At 34.3% G+C, this 20,773-nt stretch overlaps 1 protein-coding gene and 1 non-coding gene across 2 annotated transcripts in view; one reads left to right on the top strand and one right to left on the bottom strand.

The window, feature by feature from the left end:
- The first annotated feature begins 217 nt into the window (after positions 1-217).
- The window catches only part of LOC129234546 (2-aminomuconic semialdehyde dehydrogenase-like), a 48,541-nt gene continuing 27,985 nt past the window's right edge, over positions 218-20,773 (top strand). The window contains exons 1-6 of the mRNA XM_054868561.1: positions 218-402; positions 7,306-7,506; positions 8,109-8,320; positions 9,254-9,420; positions 18,013-18,083; positions 18,195-18,299. Of these exons, the coding sequence (XP_054724536.1) occupies positions 239-402; positions 7,306-7,506; positions 8,109-8,320; positions 9,254-9,420; positions 18,013-18,083; positions 18,195-18,299 (920 nt within the window). The 5' untranslated portion in view covers positions 218-238. The remainder of the gene's footprint in view (positions 403-7,305; positions 7,507-8,108; positions 8,321-9,253; positions 9,421-18,012; positions 18,084-18,194; positions 18,300-20,773) is intronic.
- Trnat-ugu (transfer RNA threonine (anticodon UGU)) lies at positions 13,148-13,220 on the bottom strand. The gene has a single exon. It is a non-coding gene; the product is annotated as a tRNA-Thr (tRNA).

The raw sequence follows: 20,773 nt of genomic DNA, 5'->3' as shown, positions 1-20,773 counted from the left end.
TTGTTTATCGGTGGTTAGGCAATTGCGTTAGAATTTGATTCTGCGATAAGTTTATCTGAGCAGATTAGAGTCGTATTTCTTACTTTCGTGCTCTTCTATTCTTAAATAAAAATCTTTCTTAATAAAACGAAAAGAAAAGTCAAATAAATAAAGTTGGAACGAGTTTATAAAAACGTTGCCTGAACACTTCGCTTGTCAAAAATATCCCTTCACTCTTGGTCAAGCGAGTGTTGCTGCGATGGTGATAGTAATTAGTAATTTTATTGACGGTCGGTTCGTGCCTTGTGACAACCATATTGAAAGTTACAATCCGGCAACCGGACAGATATTTGCGAAAGTGCCGGATAGTGATGAAACGGACGTAGCTGCAGCAGTCAAAGCAGCGAGAAATGCTTTTCAAAAGTAAGTATTTTGAGTGATAATAATTAAAAGGCTAGCGGTAACTTCAATATTTAAAAAAAAAGATGGTATTTTAAATTCAAAAGGTGAAACTGATGCACAGCACAATCGTAAGGTTTTCAAAATCTAAGGAACAAAAAAAAAAAAAAAAAATATTTGAATGAAATTTTTTTATGCAATAGCTTTGAAATTCCGATCCTCAACCTTTTTGTGTGACGGAAGTGCCATAGTTGTTTTTTTATTGTTGCCAACGTTAGTTTTGTAAATAAATTTTACTAATTATTTTCAAGGCCGAATCTAAGCAAGCATATATTTGTGGATTGTGCTCATTTAAAACTTTTCAAATAATGCAGGTTTTCGAATATTTTTTTGGTTCAAGTAAGCCACCTGTTTAAAAGTGTAATCCGCATTTTTTAGGTTTAGCATTGAAATTTATTTGCTAGCTTTCTTTACTAATAATAAAACTGAAAGTCTCTGATGGATCTCTGTGGACGCGCATAGTTCCTAGACCGTTCTGCCGATTTTCATGAAACTTGGCACAAAATTAGTTTGTAGCATGGGGGTGTGCACCTCGAAGCGATTTTTCAAAAATTCGATTTTGTTCTTTTTCTATTTCAATTTTAAGAACATTTTCCCGAGCAAAATTATCATAAGATGGACGAGTAAATTACCAAGTTATCATAATGTGGAACCGTAACATGGGCAAGCCAATTGGCGAGAAATTCATCATACATTATTTTTAATATACAGGCGAACCAAAAGACCTTTTAATATTCTACTACGGGCAAAGCCGTGCGGGTGCCACAAGTTATTAATAAAATTAACTTTTTTATTTCTATTATTTTACATTCATTTGGCCACAATTTAAAAATCCGTTTTCGAGTATTATTGAGTTTTCCTCGCTGTTTATAATTTACTTTTGTTGTGAATATGCCTAAGTCAGGCGCAGAAAGAACTAGAGCGTGACGTGAGAGAAAACGTGCAAATGTCAGCTCAGAATGCAAAGAAGAAAAAATGAAGCGGTAAAAGTTTCACTTGTATCGTGTGTCTTTACGACACACAGTTTTCTTTTTATTTGGTTTTGATTTATATTACTTTGTCCAGCAATCGAGTTGTGCGAGTTGAACTTAACGTATATGCTTGTAATATCTGAGACATTGGGTGCCAATTTCGATGTCGATTGGTCTTGCTACAAATAACTCCAGCGCCTCAGAGAGCCAAGGCGGACTCCTTGTCAGTTCTAGCGCCGGGCTCCTTCCGCCCCCCCCCCTCCCCAATCAAAAAAAGGAAAAGAAAGAAAGAAAGAAAAAAAAGACGGAAAAGAAGTAAAAGAAAATGAGGAAAAGAAGAAAAAAGGGAAAAAAAATCAAAACTGCTTGCTAGAAAACAATTAACTCTATTTTGGAGTGTTGCAACAGTAAATACCAAAAGAATACATTTTTTTTATCTTTATGCTTTCTCTTATTTGCAGATCCACGCACAAAAAATGAAGAAAGAAAGAAAAAGGGGGGGGGGTGCCTTTTCTTTCTTCCTTCATTTCTTTCTTTTTTTTTCTGTCCTTTTCTTTCTTTTTTTTTCTGTAACAGTGTCACCGGCCCTCCCCTCCCCTAGGCCTAGGCTCCTTGCTTCCGACTAGGCTGACATGGCCTCTCGTCGGGCCTGAATAACTCAAGGAGAAACTGCAGAGAAAAACGATGCTGCGTATACCTATACTCTCAGGATCCAACATTAGTTTACTTTAGAATGAAGTAATTAATGAACACCTACTAAGTTTTGATGTCTCCAGCTTTTGGTTGCAATTTTATGCAGTCAGAAGCTGATGTTGAGATTTAAATATAAAATCCTTAGAAGATCTAAAGTAGCAAAAACAATAAATAACTCAAGGAAAAAATAAAGAGAAAAACGATGATTCGAATTCCTACAAGCTCTGGACGAAATATTAGTTTACTTTAGAATGAAATAATTGACGAACACTGAAGTGAACCGAGATAAGCACAGAAACAATACACTGAGGGGGGGGGGGGGGATAGCAAATTCAGTGAGAACATCTAGTGCTTCCGCAAGACACATTTTTGTGACCTTTACAGTAGTTATTGACAGAATCACTATAACTTTTGGTGAAGACGTTTTCTAGAATTTTACATATTTTTAATAATTTTTATAGTCAACTAACTATCCACGGTGAATAGTTAAGTAGCCTCTCTATGCTTACAAGACCCACACGGCAATACCTAACGATAAAATTCTAACCGGTCTTTGCTATATCAAAATAGCGTAAAGCAGCCTTAATTAGCTTTAAAATAAAAATACTGAGAGGGGAAAAAACAAATAGTGTAAGAATAAGAAATTAAATGAAACTTTTGTAGATCAAAACTGAAGACAAACATATACTCACACACATTGAGAGATAGAGCAAAAGTGTTGCCAGCTCTTCAAGGAAAACATTAAAATGCATATCACGTTACACGTTAGACGCTAAGCCGGTAGGCGAAGATCTATAAGAAATAAATCCTTCTTTGGATAGATTTAAAATCGAAACAAGTCAAGACTTAAAAACACAAGTCAGGGGAATGACCAGTGTTTCTTTTTAAGAAGCTGCCAAAGAAGGATAAGAAAAGGAACTTCTTTTAGTTTAACTTAATTTCATACAAAATTATAAATAGACTCAAAAATATAACGACATTACAAAAATAAAATAGCCATAATATGCTACAAGCTATAATATGCTACAAGTTGCAGCAGACATACTAAATTCCAAAGTTATGTCACGCCAAAAAGTGGACGAATCGAACTCAAAAAATGAAGAAATGTCAGTGCTATTTCTTCTGACAAACATCTCTTTTCAAGAGATGTCTCCTCGAGATTAAAAAACGCTTGATAGTCATACGACGTACTAAAGAAATATAGGGTCATTCCGTGTCAAGTGATCCAAAATTTGTGAAATTTTTTCCCTCACCCTTTTGTATTTCTTTGAAATTTGGCTCATCGATTGTACCCTTCGAGGTAATCAAAAGTCCAAATTTTTAGATTTTTATCTCTATTATTTTTTTATTTATGACACTTTGATTTTTCGAAAAACCATCTTTTTTTCATGGATGCTTGAACATAAAATGGACGATAACTCAGCACTAAATATAGATAGAAAGATTTTGTAAAAAGCATTTTAAAGTACATTAGTTGCTGTTTAATGGGATATGCAACATGACGAATTTCAAAACAATTTTAATTTTTAAAAAATAAAATTTAAATTTTTCAGAAAAGGTATAATGAATTTTTTTTAAAAAAATTCTCAAAATTTGTGTGTATTTTATCTTTATTTGCGCAAAGTTTCAAGTTGGGATCTCAATGGGATCATTATGATTTTTTAAATAAAATTTGATTTATGAAATAATGACATTTTTCAGATTTTAACTAGTTAAATATGGGGTTCTCTTACTCAGGATGGTCTAGTAAGTAGTAATTGATCATGACTATGCTTGAAATGAGCTGACATGAATTTATAGATTGGTAACCCCCCCCCCTACCAATACCACCACTACTTTTAATCTTTTTTTTTTTCCAAAATGTTAAAAAAAATAAATAAATAAATAAATGAATAAACCAAAATGAATAGTAAACTTATTAAAAGTTTGTAAATGTTCTTCTTTAAAGCAAAGAAAAGCCCTCCCCCCCCCCCCCCCCGCAGAATCACTTTTTTTTTGCTTTTCAAAACTATTTTTAAAAAGTAAAAAATAAATAAAAAAAAAACAAAATGAATGGAAAAGATAATAAAAGCTGGTAAAAGTTCTTCTTTAAAGCAAGACGAAGTGCAATATCCCTTTCCCCCACCCACTCACACATACGATTAACACTATACTAGTATCACGCCTCACGTGATGCCTTTTTTTTCCAGATCAAGTGTTTCTTTTCAATCCGAAATTCACAAAGTGTACTTAATTAATTCACCATCTGAGAAGGAAAGTTATGATTCATTTCATCCCCTACCCCTACGCCAACTTTCAATTTTGGACGAGGAAAGAATTAGTTTGCCCCAAGATCATAGCAAAATAGGAGTGTTTCCCCCGTGTTGTTCCATTCTTTTCACACTAAATTAAAAATAAATCTAAGTATCAAATCATATCTATCCGCATAAAACCAACTGTCTTTCTACAAAATTTGGAATAATTTCAGTTGTAAAGATGAGCAATGCAGCGAGATCTATTATACATATATTAAAAGCAGTAAAAAATCAAACAAATTTTGTTAGTTTGAGCATAACCTTCCATGTTGTTAAGCTTCATTCCATATTGCCCCCCTCCCCCCCCCCCCCCGTACCGTCCCATTTTCCGAAAGAAAAAAAAAGCTGCAAATGAGTGGTTCTATTTGTTTGTTAAAGTTTTTCTGACTTTTAGTTTTTATGACCCTCCCCCCCCCCATTTATAAGCCTTAGTCACTACTGATGTTTAGAAGCGTGCGTCCCAGTTTATTATGATTATAACTCATACGTGCCAGCTTTTTTTTTTTTTTTTGAATACAGTTTTGAAAAAAAAAATGTATAAACAGTGGTCGTGTGGCAGGGGGGGGGGGTAATGATCTAAAAATTCATATCAGCTCATTCCAAGCATAGTCATGATCAATTACTACTTACTAGATCATCCCCAGTAAGAGAACCCCATATTTAACTAATTAAAATCTGAAAAATGTCATTATTTCATAAGTCAAATTTAATTTAAAAACTAGCTGCGTCGCCCGGCTTTGCACGGTCCACCTCGAAAATAAAAGTGTTGTCAAGTGACGCGAGTTCAACACTCAGGCTTGAACCAAGAAAAAAAAAAGTCAGTGAAATTTTGTGGCAGATTGCGGAAAACCCCCATAAAGTAAACATTTTAAATCCCCTGATTACAGGAAAAGCCTCAAAACAAAAACAAGAATTTTACCTGAGCATATTCGAGAAAAAAAATGGCAACAGATCTTTCATCTCAAAGATTTTCTTCACGCTCACATACATTTTATTCTATTCTATTCTAGAGTCACAACTGACTTCAACTGTATTTATGTCGAGGACTGCATACTAAGTGCCTTGCCTCCATTATTTTATATACCGATAGATGGCAGCACCATCACCGGATCGAACAGTTAATGAGAATTTAGAACTAGTCCAAGAGCTAATAGCTACCTGGTACTAGCACCCCCAGAGGTATCGTTTCACTTGGAGGACATTGAGACCACGAGCATATTTAACGTCGCCCAGTCCCCTTTAATGACGACGGTGGGTCTTCGACCAGCGAGGATCGAACCCGAGTCCCTCCGGCCCCGAGTCCAATGCCTTACTGATCAGGCTACCACGGCCTCCACATACATTTTAATAAAAGCATTGTTGCGGAAAGTTGAGATGAAGCACTGAATAATAATTTAAATGGAGGAAAGCCTTCGAAAAATAGGGATTTGATTTTGAAATCTAAGAGTCATAATTAATAGTTTTTAATTGATAACTCCGCTAATTATTATCGGAGGATTATGTTAAATAGCTAAACATGAAGACGGGAGGATTACGAATCCATCGATACCTGGTTCGATGGTCAGTTCACTGTCGTTCGGGAGAAGAAGCTTGGACATAGATAGATAGATACTCAGATTTTATATGTATAAGATTTTATATGTATAAGATTCATGAAAATATCATCCCATTGAGATCCCAACTTGAAACTGTGCACAAAAAAAGTTAAAATACGCACAAATTTTTGAGAATTTTAAAAAAAAATTCATTATACCTTTTCTGAGAAATTTAAATTTAAAATTTAAATTTCATTTTCCGAAATTAGTCATATTGCATATCCCATTAAGCAGTAACTAATGTACTTTAAAATGCTTTTTACCAAATCTTTCTATCCATGTTTGGTGCTGAGTTATCGTTCATTTTATGTTCAAGCGTCCATGAAAAAAAGAGTGTTTTTCGAAAAATCAAAGTGTCAAAATAAAAAAATAATAGAGATAAAAATCTAAAGATTTGGACTTTTGATAACCTCAAGGGGTACAATTGATGAGCCATATTTCAAAGGAATACAAAAAGGTGAGGGAAAAAACTTTGGATCACTTGACATGGAATGACCCTATAACGAAATGCAGAAAGTTACAAAAAAAATTATTAACATTTCAAATAATCTTAATTTTCAAAGTCTGTGAATCACATAACAATACACCAACAGCTCAAGATCCTCGTGTAAATAAAAGAAAGTACTGTCCACCTCTGGCAAGTTGAGCTCCGCTGCCTGACCGATTCAACGATTCCATTAGCTGAAATAGGGGTGAGGAAAAACGGGTTAAGAGCTTGCTGATTTAGTTGGCAGTGTTATTGCCCATACGGCAAACAATATTATTATTTAGGTAAGAAGTCTAGCAAGCGGTACAGGATTTCTTCGCCAATAAAAGGGTTGCAATGATAGCCCAAATCTGCGCCTAACAGTTCCTCTTCTTACTTATTGCTCTCCCTTGAAAGAAATGGACTTAATCAAGGCCATAGCTCAACTTCTCGTAGGTGGACAATACTTCCTGTTTTGATAAAAGTCAAATGTATTTTGAAACCCTTAAAACAAAATATAAATATAATAATTCTTTTTTTTTTTTTCATTTTTTTTATTTTTGTCATTTATTTTACTTTGTTTTTTATTTTTGTCATTTAAAAATTTTTTTTTTTATTTTTTGGTCATTTATTATTATTGTTTATTATTATTATTATTATTATTATTATTATTATTACTTAAACTTTAAAACATTTTAATTTTTTCGACTGCAGGAATGCCGGTTTGTACAATCAGCCGTTTTGTGAAATCAAATGTACTCAGAACGAATGTGATTTTTATAAGTGGTGGGTACTGTATTTCCTGTGGCCCGTAAAAGTTAAAACGAAAATAATTCTTTCTTCTCCAGGTGGTCAGCAAAGGGTTTCGAGGAACGTTCTAAACTGCTTCACAAAGTTGCGGACATTTTAGAATCCAGAGCCAAAGAATTCGCTATCGCAGAATCTCAAGATCAAGGAAAAGCTCTATGGCTATCGGAAACAGTTGAAATTCCAAGAGCTGTTTTGAACTTCCGACATTTTGCCAATACAATTCTGTGCGATAAAGATACGTAAGTTTATCTCATTATTTTATTTAGGGGCTGTCTATAAATGAATGGATCTCTAGAAAAAGGGCATGTGATACACTTGATCTTAGTTAATAATTAGTCCTTCCTGATCTAGAAGAAGGGTATATGTTACAAATTAAAACGCAATTGTCACAAATTGTTTTTAATTTGTAACATATGCCCTTCTTCAAGGGATCATTCAAATGTTGTCCCACTTATTTTCAATAAATTTGACCCCTCTCCCCCCCCCCGCCACAAAATGCCACACTTCACCTAACCCCTTCCCCTCCCCTTGTCACATGTCACGCTGTTTTTCACAAGTATGTTTTTATAAAAAATGTGCAATGTCACCACTTCTTGTTATCCTCCCCCTCCCCTTGTCACAATGTTACGATCCCCCCCCCCCCTTCCTCTGAAAGTGTGACACCATTTGAGGACGACCCCTTATTGATTAACTTATTTATTTTTGTCCCTTATGAATCATGTATTATTATATTTATTAAATTATATATCTCAATATATTGTTGCTTTTTCATGTATGAAATAAAAAACTATTTCAATATTTTATAAGTTTGATTTCATGTTGTGCATTTTTTCCCCTGAAGGTGCATCAACCAGCCACAAGATGGCGTTCTTAACTACACAGTGCGTGCACCCTGTGGAGTGGCAGCTATCATCGTTCCATGGAATCTTCCTCTGTACCTGCTGACATTCAAGTTGGCCCCCGCTCTGGCTTATGGCAACACAGTGGTTGCGAAGCCCAGCGAGTTCACCTCAGTCACGGCTTGGATGCTGTGTTCGGTCATTAAAGAAGCAGGTAAAGAATAATTTGATGAAAATCTTTAACAACTTATGACAACTTATCTTTCTCAAACTTATGATTTCTACGCTAGCAAAATGGTTCTAGTCATCAGCGGTAACTTTTTACCATGCGGGTTGACAATGCACCACTTGCAATTTTTTAGTATCTGCGACCTGCCGATAGCATGGCATAGCGATTAAGCGTTGGCCTCTTATGTCCAAAGATGCAAGGTTCGAACCTGGCTTCAGTCGGTGAATTTTCAAGATGCAGAAAATTGACAGCGTCCATCTCGTGTGATTGTGCGTCATGCAAAAGATTGCTCAAATACTCTTTTTTTTTTGAGTACTCTTAGCAAAATTAACAATTCCTAGTTCAGTTTCGCATCCATACAGATCAGGTGCCTCCATCTAGATGGGAAACTGGGCGTCAAAATTCTAGTTGGTGCCACACAAAAGAACGGTTGCCGGTCTCTGGGAAATGCACTGGGTCTACGAATACTTAGTAGTCACTACTTAGCCCCATTAGAATCAACACATATCCGAATACAGATGACTCCGTATACAGAAATTCCGAATACTGAATACAGATATCCAAATACAGAAATTCGGAATACAGATGGACTCGGGTGCAAGCTTTTTTGACTATAAAGAAATTAACTGAGACCAAGCGGAGGAAGTAATTCCTGGCACTTCATCCATTTTGCGTGTGAAATAAAACCCTTCACTTTTGCGCAGACGCGTTCCCAAAGGTAATAAGAAGTGTACTGAGAAAAATAAAAGTTCTGAAAAATGATCTCAGAAATGTTTTGAGAAATATTCCCAAAAAGGTGTCCGGAGGTTTGCAGTTTAAACCTTTCACTTAACTTTTAACTCTTCTTATTTAGCATATTTTTCTTTTACTGATGTCAACACGGAAGATTTTTTTCTTCGTCAACTTTTTCTTTCGCAGGCATTCCTGACGGAGTTGTGAACATGGTGTTCGGCTACGGTCATAAAGCGGGAGAGGCCCTCGTTACCCACCCCCTAGTCCCCATCATTTCTTTCACGGGCAGTGACAGAGCTGGTCTGCATATAGCTTCTATTGCTGGAAAATTTGCGAAGAAAATATCCTTGGAAGTAAGTTAGGTGAACTGTCAGTAGTTGACCATTTCAATCAATAATCAATTATATATTTATACCATTCAAGTCATAATTTTAAATAAATTATAAGTTAGAGATATGTCGGTAATCTACATTTATTTAGTAGTTGACTAACAACATTTGGGTCATTCTCCAGAAAATGTAACTTTTGAACGCAAATATTTTTCAATTTCGCAACCTTTTGTTTTCTTTTTTTTCTTTTCATTCTTACATGAAAGTGTTGCCTACTAGAAGAAACCATAAGCAATGGCCCAGCTAAGTTCCAGTTATTTTACTCATAAATAAAAGAAAATAAAACAATGCCTTGTTCATGGAAATAAAAAATGGAAACTACTTTTAATGTTTAAAAATCGAGGCCAATTTATTATCAAAGTAGTAGTTTTGTTAATTGTGCAAACAATGAGCTGTTTTGATGATTAGTGGGAATCTAATATAAGCTCTCTTAACGAAAGTACGACTTGATTAGTAGTTATCCTTTTAGTTCAAATGTGTGTTAAAAAATAGTATTTAATAAACTTGAGAACATATATAATTTTGGTAGAATGCCTAAGATTTATGTATTTCCCCTCCATCATTTATTTTCACCTCAGAAATAATGACATTGATAAGGTCTGTCACTGAGGTGAGGAATTTTCCAATAATATTGGCTTAATGGATACATTTTTCAGGGATTTTTTTTTCTTTCTTCGTTACTAAAATCTGTCAAGCATGCGTGAAAATATGTTCACTTCTTTTTTTACATTAATTTACATCCCTGAAATTCAAGTTCACGGAGGTGAGAAGTCACAATAACCACCCTTAGTTTTTAAAACGAAATCTATATATCTTCTTGTTTTTCGACAAAAATTTCACAACTTCTTTATGGCTGAAAATAAACAAGGAGGCTCCCTTGTATCATAAAAAATAAAATTTGATGTCATTACTAACAGGAATGGCATTTTGTGTTTAGGTAACGGAGGTGAGAATTTATTGTGTGACATGATTCCTTACCCTACAAAAACGAACTAAAACACAATATTAAAAAAATAAATATACTTGAGACACTTTTGGAAGGAATAATAAATAAATAGGTATATATACTTTTAATTAAACAAGTTATTAAGCAACATAAACAGTCCACATGCCACGGAGGTGAGAATTCACATGTTATGAACCAAAAATATACTACTAAAGAAAAACTGTTATTAAAAAAAAGTTGGCAGGTTTAAGTAAACTTGGGTTCGCTCAACGGTCGAAATTCGACCATATTCATTACTGAATAGGGAGAAAACTTATATGAATTTTCCTCTTTCAAGCATTTTTTTTTAAAAACTCTTATACATTCGTTTACAGTTACATGTACTCACAATACCAAACAATGATAATTTATTCCAATTTTGCTTTCTATATGTGGCACAGAATTAAGGCTTTTGCTCAAAAAAAAAAAGCAATAGAACCAAAGCATTTTATATGTTAATCTCAAAATATATGAAGAAAGGGGATATTTCGATTATTGGAAAATTGGCATGGCCGTCAAATTCTTTGCGGAAATAATTTTGTTTTGGATACCATGTTGCCCTCTAATAACCCTATATATGGATGCCTCTATTGCCAAATCGATTATCTCCACATTTAAAAAAATTCTCATTTCTTCTTTAATAGTGCCTTATCACATGTGAGTTTATATTAAAGTTTTGGTTCAGTACATTTCTGACCATGTGATGGCAGAAAATGTAACACGAGGACCTATTCCCTCCTATGGATAACACTTATCTTCTTCATAACATTTCTCGACTTTTTGTTTTGTGGAGTTAATCGATTTGGCAAGTGAGGCATCCATATATTTCTCTACTCTTTGTTCACGTATGCAAAGGAAAAACATTTCTCGTGCTGGAATTGATGCCAAAAATCTGACGCCACAGGATATAGATCGCTAATTTCCCAATTATCGAAATCTTCCCGAATGAAATGAAATGATACCGCAAAACTCAGTTTGTTTATACGTCAAACTTCTGCATAAAAAAAAAAACTTCTTATAAAATTTTTACAAAGGAAGGGATGTAAAATTACGTTTTTTTTTTTTTTTTTTTTTTTTTTTTTTTTTTTTTTTTTTTGAGCAATCACGATTGCTTATTGTTCTCATTTGACTGTTTTGAATTCCTATCATTTTATTTTCCCGCCAGTACCACCGTCGCGTCGACCGACCTCACGATACTGCTCCTCTTGCGAAAACCGTCTCCAGGTTGCGTCCATATCCTACACACGCGCATACACACACATACACACTCCTACACACACTCATGCCTGCACACAGACACAAACACATATGCCTACATACACACAGACACAAACACATATGCCTACATACACACAGACACAAACACATATGCCTACATACACACACACACGAACGCCTACACACACACGCGTACACACACAGCACTGCATACACACACGCTCGTGATTGCAAAAAACATAATTTGAATTCAAGATGCCAAAAATTCAAATTAATATATATATATATATATATATATATATATATATATATATATATATATATATATATATATATATATATATATATATATATATATATATATATATATATATATATATATATATATATATATTTATTTATTTATTTATTTATTTTTTATTATTTTTTTTTTTTTCAAGGAAAACATGCACATAGAGAAACTTCATAAAGCAAAACTTCATCTGAATAAAAGATTTTCACGTTACTAATTCCCATCGCTTAAGATTGGTAAGAAATAAAATTATATACCGTTTTTCGCAGTGCACTCACAATGCGATGTGTATATCAGTCATAAGAGTTTTGTGTTATTTTTTTTTCTGTGAAATTTCAAATTAGAACGCTTTGAATCCAGTTTAAATAGAAAGTTTTTTTTTCATGAAACATGTAAGATTCAAAAATGAAAAAAAAAATCATAGCTAAAAAAGAATATAATTAAAAAATTTAGAAAAAAAATTGTAACAATATGATTTTAAACGGAAAATAATAATCCCTGAATGTGAAGTGTTTCGCTATCCCGCAACTCAGTACAACTTAATTTGCGAAAATGTAAATAGAGTACAACATACGTGTCTTTCTTTTTTTTTTATATTAAAGTTGGTTTGAGTCATTTTAATTCATATTGCTACATAAGCGGGTTTTTTTTTTTCTTTTTAATTAAAAATTTTACACATTTTTTATTTAATATTTTAAAAGCGCTCATTCCGTCAAGTATTATGATACAACTTTTAAAATTATTACCTTTTCTTAGTGGTTTTTTCGTATTATATTTCTTAAGAGTAATAAAATCTGGAAATGTATTTATGCAGAATTGAAACTTTTAGAAATACAAAGTGTTATAGCATAGGTGAAATTAAAAAAAAAAAAAAAACATGTTTTAAACTTAGCTGTAATCCTTGATTTAATTTGTCATTCAATTTATTTTGCACTGGTTTTCCCCCCTCATTATTTACTTTTTATTTACAACCAAGATAATTATTTATGCTTCTTTTGATTTCAAATGTTTTTTTAACACATTATTTGAAGTAACGACAAGAGTGATACGAAAATGACATACGACCTAAAATAAAATTCCTACGAAGAAGCAAGTTGATCTGGTTTCCAAGAAAAATATTGCAGTTCAATTGAGAAAAAAAAAAAGAGAAGTATTCAACTGCGGAAAAAAGTTGGCCAACGACGAGGACTACTCTCAGCCACCAGTGAGGATCGAACTCACGACCCCTGGTTTACAAGACCAGTGCTCTAGCCACTGAGCTATGGTGGCGCTGCGCATCATTGAAAAACAAATATTAAACGCATAGCTTGTAAGTTCCGGGAGCAAAATTTTATTATTTTAATATTTGTTAAAATCATTTTGGAGTTTCATTCTTATAAATTTTGAAATATAATCATAAAAAACGATTGTTTATTTGAATCTTTGGGTAGATTGAAGAGTTTCATTATAAGACTTCTATAACTCCGTATAAATTCTAGAAAAGTACATTTGACATGAGAACCGACGTATGATACATTTGTGATTGAATATTTTGAAGAACCATTGATTCTCCACACAGAATTTTTTTTGCCTGTGATTTTTTTTTTTTTTTTTTGCAGATAAAAAAAAAATATTTTCAATTGTTAATTTCATCGTAGAAACAAATTTACACGGATGTGATCACAAACCTTAAGCATTAACCCCCCTCCACCCCCCTGCTACAAAATGTGTAGGGTCCTGTATTAAAATCCCCAGAGGCCAGCAGTGTATATTTGCAACGTTAACAAGGGCGTTGGGCCCTTTAAGGACGTGTGCCCTCCCGCGCTCCGGGGTACGCAAATCCGGACCTGGCTCTCCACTTAATCAGGGGCGCCCGAACTAAATGTTTGGAAAGGGGAAATTCTTAATTTGACGAACAAAATTAAAATTTTACCGAATGATAAAATACAAACACGCACACATATCATGCACACGTCAAATGAGAAGAAACATAAGGAATCATTAAAAAATAAATTTTTAAAGGAAAAATAATATCAATATTGCAATTTACCGGACTCCTAATTTGCCGAATTTTCTGCAAAATTTGCATTTAATGTTGCTTATTTTAACAGAGTTATAAACGATGTCCGTTAACGTAATTTGAGGAGTTTTTATCTTTCAAAACGGCCGCTTTTGGAAAAAAAAAATAAGTTTTTTTTTTTCGTTTTCAGAATCTCTAATTTATACACATAAAACTTTCCTCTTAAAAATCAGATGACATTTGAAGTTGAATTATTTTTTAGAAAAAACGTGACAGTTAAATTCAAAATGTATATTTTAATTATGGATGATGCTATAATTTTGAATTTTATACGGTATTAATGGCGCCATCTACCGTAAACTTTGTACTTTAAAAACTTATGCTAATAGTGCTTTTGACTTAAATAAAGTTACGTGACGATCAATTCCACGAGTGTCAGTATAGGAATTTATTTTGAGAAGGGCCGATGGGGGCAGAAGCATAATATTATGAGAATTTTCCAAATTTAAGCTTGAAAATACTGAACTTCTTACCTTAGTCTGACAATGAGTTTCAAATTCATTTTGAGAGGGGCTACGCGACGGCCTCTTCTGCATTCCCCCTTATTTACGATCTTGTTCAATTCGTTCATGCTACTCTACAGTGTTGCAAATTAGTATTGACTATTCAATAGCTCACAATATCCGCAAAAAAATGGAAAAAAAGTTCTACTCAGGCCCTTGGGGGAAAAAAAAGTTTTTTTTTTCGTTTTCAGAATCTCAAGCCGAATGGGTCGATAGGACTCATGAACTTCTTTTTTCTCGAAGTGGTTTATATCTACCGTTAAAAAATGCTTAAACATTGGTTTTACCAACTAAACGGTGTATATCCATCCCCTTTTTTCTCGCCATGTCTTTTACAGCAAAGTGGAACTTATCCTTTATTTGCCGATATCCACTCATTCACTTTCATATATCATATCAAAAGGACACAGATCCAAAATTTGAATTTACCACTTCTAGTTCAAAAGTAGTTCAAAAATGAAATAGCAAGGCACTGGCTGAGCATTTCCAATCAAGCATGATAACCTTCCGTAGATCGCAACAACTTGCGCCTTGTGCAATTCCGTTTTCAGTCGAGCAAGCGCGTCCTCAAATTGTGATTACTAAATTCATATTAAATAACACTGGGGAACAATTTGTAAAACAATTTCTGTTGAGTTAGGTTTTTGAGCTGTTTTATAGTTAATTAGGTATGCTGGTTTCAAAACTGTAGTTAGTTTTATTCTACCACGTCAAGTTTTTTCTCTACACCTTATGAGAATGTGACTACTCCCCGCGGAATCGAGCATGAATCATTGGCTGGCTGGCACTAACCTTCTCCGATTGGCGCCGGGTAAATGACGCATGGGAGCACAGCGACAGGTTTATACTGGTCTGGGGTTGTTCAATTACGCCTGAGATACTGTAGTGAGATGTTGTATGTTACTCTGAAATAGTGAATCACATTCCAACGTGGAGTTTGAGTTCTTGTTTATATACTGTTCTTGTTCTTGTTTTTGAGCGTTTAGTTTTCATTTATATATCAACTGAAACTTTTCCTTATGGCTAGTTCACGTCGTAAGTGCTTAAACAGCCCCGATTCGTTTTGTTATATATGTGGCAGTTTTACCATTCCCAGTCAAAGGACAAACATCAGTACATTTGTCAGGCAAGTCTATTATGCCTATTTTAAAGTGAAAATTGGAGATCAAGACAAATCATGGGCTCCACACAAAGTGTGTAAGCAGTGTGTTGAGAGTTTACGGATGTGGACAAAGGGAACACGTGGTAAATTTCCATTTGGTATCCCTATGATTTGGCGAGAGCCCAGAGATCATTCAAGTGATTGTTACTTTTGTATAGTGAAAACGTCAGGATATAATAAGAAAAACAAATGTAAAATAGAGTATCCTAGTTTACCATCAGCTATACGCCCAGTGCCTCATTCAGCTGAAATCCCAGTGCCAGTTTTCAATGAATTACCCTGTTTGGAAATACAGGAATACGAGTCTGATGAAGATCGAAGTGACCCCAACGATAAAGATTTTGAAATTGAATGTGATTCCGTTCGTAAGGGATTTGAGCAACATGAGTTGAATGATTTGGTACGAGATTTGGGATTATCCAAAAAAGCTTCAGAGCTCTTAGCATCAAGACTGCATGAGAAAAACTTGCTTGAAAAGGGAGCTAAGGTATCATATTTTCGATCAAGAGAAAGCGCGTTTCTGCAGCACTTTCGAAGTGATGATGGATTTGTGTATTGCGATAACGTACATGGTTTAATGGAAGAGTTGGGAATTTCAGCCTATAACGCAACTGAATGGCGACTGTTTATCGATAGTTCAAAGCGGAGCTTGAAGTGTGTTCTTCTTCACAATGGAAATTTATTTGGTTCAGTCCCGATAGGCCATTCAGTTCATTTGAGGGAAGAATACGAAGACATAAAGAGAGTCATTGATTTGTTGCAATATCAAATGCACCAATGGATCATTTGCGTTGACCTTAAAATGGTCTGCTTTCTTCTTGGCCAGCAACGCGGATATACTAAGTATCCCTGCTTTTTGTGTATGTGGGACAGCAGAGCTCGTGAGAAACATTGGATGCAGACGAACTGGCCGCCAAGATCTGACCTGAAACCTGGTGATCCAAACATTCTACATCATCCACTTGTCGACAGAAAGAAAATTATATTTCCACCTCTGCATATAAAATTGGGTCTTATGAAGCAATTCGTAAAAGCTTTACCAATTGAAGGAGACTGTTTCAAATATCTCATTTCAGCATTTCCTAGCCTGTCATTTGAAAAGATAAAGGCCGGTGTTTTTGATGGTCCACAGATTCGGCAGCTTGTGAAAGATGAAACGTTCATAGGAACAATGTCAGAAATTCAAAAGAATGCTTGGTTGGCATTCAAAAACATTGTTAAAGACTTTCTTGGAAATACACGAGCCCAGAATTACGCCGAAATTGTCCAGCAACTCTTGGAGAGCTTCAAAATGCTTGGTTGCCACATGAGCATCAAATTGCATTTTTTACATAGCCATCTTGCTAACTTCCCGAAAAATCTTGGTGCAGTCAGTGATGAACAGGGCGAGCGATTCCACCAAGATTTGAAGGTCATGGAGACACGATATCAAGGTAGATGGGATGTACATATGATGGCTGACTATTGTTGGAGCATCAAGCGAGAATGTCCACAGATTAAACACTCCAGAAAAAGCTATAAGCGAAAATTTTTACCTTAATATGTATAAATACACAATTTTACTTGCGGTAAATATTATAGCCTTTGTATGAATAAAATTGTTGATTGTAAACAGTGCATTTGACAAGTTTTTACTTTTATTTTCCTTTATATGCACAATTTGTATGACTTTTGAAGGTATCCTGTAGGTTGAAAACATGACGTGATAGACAAAAACTGCGAATATTTTTGGACCCAGAGGCCAAAAGTTAGTTGAAATCAAGTCACAGATTTAAGACAACGAAATTGCTGTTCCCCAGTGTAATTGATGTTACTGTTAAATTGTGATTAATTAATGATTAAATTGTGATCAATTGAAAAATTGATAAAAATTGTGACCTATTCATACCTACAACGTTGTTATTTGAATCGGATTGGGTGGTTTCATTGTTCTTGTTTAATTGGATCGAAGGTCCTTTTTTTAAAAAATGCTCAATGAAAAGAATAAAGTAAGTAGGAAGGAATAAAGTATAGTAAAAAAAATCAAATTTTAAAAAAGATTAAACAGTACATAAGGAGTAAAAAAGGCCTGCAATGCAATTTTGATTTATTTTAATAAATTCCAAACGACCAAGTATTCGGCTATGGATACGGTAAAATAATAGTAATTAAAACAAATTGTTATTTTTATTGTTGGTTGTAATAGTAGTAGTAGTGGTACTAATACTAGTATCATTAGCCATTTGGAATCTAATCATTGTCTTCATAGAATAGATTATATGCTTGGTTTCCTTCGAGTTTTCATTAAACATTAATAATTTCATGTTTTCTTTCTTTATTTATTGTTGCTTTTTTCAGATGGGAGGCAAAAATGCTGCTATTGTCTTTTCTGACGCAGATTTGGACAAATGTATTCCAACTTTAATACGGTAAGCCAATTTATAGGAATTACTGCTTACTAGCTCACTGAAATCCAGCTGTTTTGAAGTGCATCAAGTCGAGAGCTTCATGTTCAGATTTTCTTTTCTTCTATGTTGCAGAGGCAGCTTTCTAAACCAAGGTCAAGTATGCCTAAGTACGAGCAGAATTTATGTCGAAAAATCTATATTTGATACCTTTGTTGAGAAGTTCTTAGCAGAAGTGAAGTAAGCTTTTTGAGAATAATTAATATCAATGCATACCATTTTTATTATTGTTGTAGTTTCAACCACTCGGATATCCGGGCTGGATTAGACAATGCTACAAGGTAGACAGGCATGGCTTCCGTTTTTTCAAAGCAGCCCCAAGGTGAAAGTTCGATTTAGCTCAGACAGCACACGGCAGAAAGAAACAACAATAATGATCTGAACTAGAAGCTGAACAACACCGGTTTCATCCGGTATTGATTTGAAATGGGAACTTAGAGAACTTTATGACCACGACATATTTAACGTGCCCCAGGATCCCCAAGTGAACACGGAGGATCTTCGACCGTATTCGACATCGAACCCGGAACCTTCCAGTTACGAGTACAACCAGGGCCTGATTACTGAATAGACCAACTAGGCCGCGGTTTAGTGTTCTTCATTCTTTATAGAAGTCTCCAAATGGCTCACATTGATTTAGCTAATGACGAAAATTGTAAGGTTTGACTAAATTATGTGGTTTGGGGTCAAAACTTCGCGGCCATAACTTCGCTGGACAAAACTTCGCAGCCAAAACTTCCCTTGGACAAAAGTTCGCGTGGACAAAACTTCGCGCGGTCAAAACTTCGCATGTACATTACTTCGCGCAGTCAAATCTTCGCCTGTATAAAACTTCGCCAATCCACAACTTTGCGTGTCGAAAACTTCGCCTATTCAAAATTTCGCGTATTCATGAGATTAAACTTATCTAAACATATCATATAAACTTAGCAAACAAGTAAAAATATGTCTTGCTTTTGGGGGAGGGGGAGGGAGTGTTATTGTTCAATGATTTAAAGTAACGCATTAGACACACACTATATAAACAACTAATTTTTCATAATGAATTTTTTTAATGCAAGTTAATTGTGTAAAATCTAAATGAATTAAAGTACAGCAACTTAATGAAATAATACATTTATATAAATTTGAAAATTAAATTAAGATCAATTGATTTAAGTTATTGGTTAAGCAGAGAAAGTTATTGGTTAAAATAATAATTAAATGCTCTATAGCTAACTAACTGAAAAACTGTTTTATTTTAGATGCGAAAAGTAGTACACGTACGAAGTTTTGTTTGTCCAAAGTTTTGAAAGCTCGAAATTTCGACTACGCGAAGTTTTGTCCAGGCGAGGTTTTGCACACGCAAAGTTTGACCACGCGAAGTTTTGACCATGCGAAGCAGGGCCGGAATCAAGGGGTGGGTCTTTAGGGTTCAAAGCCCCTCCGAAATTTTTCAAAACTATTACAAAAAATGCTTTTAACTATACTGTTTTTGGCTAAAAAAAATATTTTTCTGTTTCATTTTTTTCTTTGCTCATCTATTTTTCAATTTCACTAGAAAAATTAAAGCATTATTAAAGAATTTTACTAACTCAGCGCTTTATCTGCAGTTTTTTTTTTTAAATGTTAGTTGTTGCAAATGTCCTATCTTGCAAAACAATGCTTCATATTTTGGATACATGACGCTAACAAAAGCTTCTTTAAATTTGAAAGCGTCAAAGACTATTAGTTATTTTAGTTTCAACATATCTTATAACTGCCAAAAAATATGAATATAAGAAGTATTACTTCGAATGCGCGTGTATGAGTGCACGGATCTACTCTTTTGAGTTGTTAAAAAATACATTTACATTTTGCTTCGCGTTACATCAAATATTTAAAGGTGTGAAGTTATTAATTTTACACAGCAGATTCCTTTCCTTCATTTAATAGATCTGTCAATTTTTACATTTTCTCATGTTAATGTCCTTAAAGCAGCACCCCCTTATTTAAATGACCTACTGTAACAAAAATCAATAGAATATAAAAATACAATGATTTTTTTTTTTTTTTACCATTTAGATTTCTCGAGAAATGGGATAAGTAAAACTCACTCCGAAATAAAATTCTGGTTACTCATCTCTGGCGCGAAGTTTTGTCCACGCGAAGTTTTGACTGCGCGAAGTTCTGACCACGCGAAGTTTATAGTCCGGTGAAGTTTTGACCCATTACCGTTTCTTCTTCTTACTTATCTCTCTGTTCTGAATCAGATCAGATCCATGAGGTTGTTCGCCTTTATCAACTTCAAGACTGAAGCAGATCTCTTCAGTAGGTTATTCAAGCATTTGTTACAGGAGAAAAAGTTTATGAAAATATTCTTTTGTTTACAATATTTTGACAGAATTTTAAGAAAAGAAAATTATTGAATAAATATACCTTTAAAATGTTTAGACAACAAGAATACAATAGTACTTAAGACCAACAAGAGTGAGTACCTTTACAAAATACGTTAGAACTCTAGATAGTTAGTAAGTATAGGAGACGCTGGAGAGGGGATATGCGTCTAAAATTTTTGTAGAGAAAAACTTAGTGAACTAGTGATTTTATGAGAAATACGTATATGATAAATACGTATGTGCTAGGAGGAAGAGAATGAAGATACGTCAATGGACGAGGTTATGTACCAATGAACA

Source organism: Uloborus diversus, chromosome 1 (genome assembly GCF_026930045.1).
Source record: "Uloborus diversus isolate 005 chromosome 1, Udiv.v.3.1, whole genome shotgun sequence".
Classification (NCBI taxonomy): Eukaryota; Metazoa; Arthropoda; class Arachnida; order Araneae; family Uloboridae; genus Uloborus; species Uloborus diversus.
The sequence above is the reverse complement of the archived record's forward strand: the minus strand, read 5'-3'. Positions and strand labels throughout refer to the sequence as shown.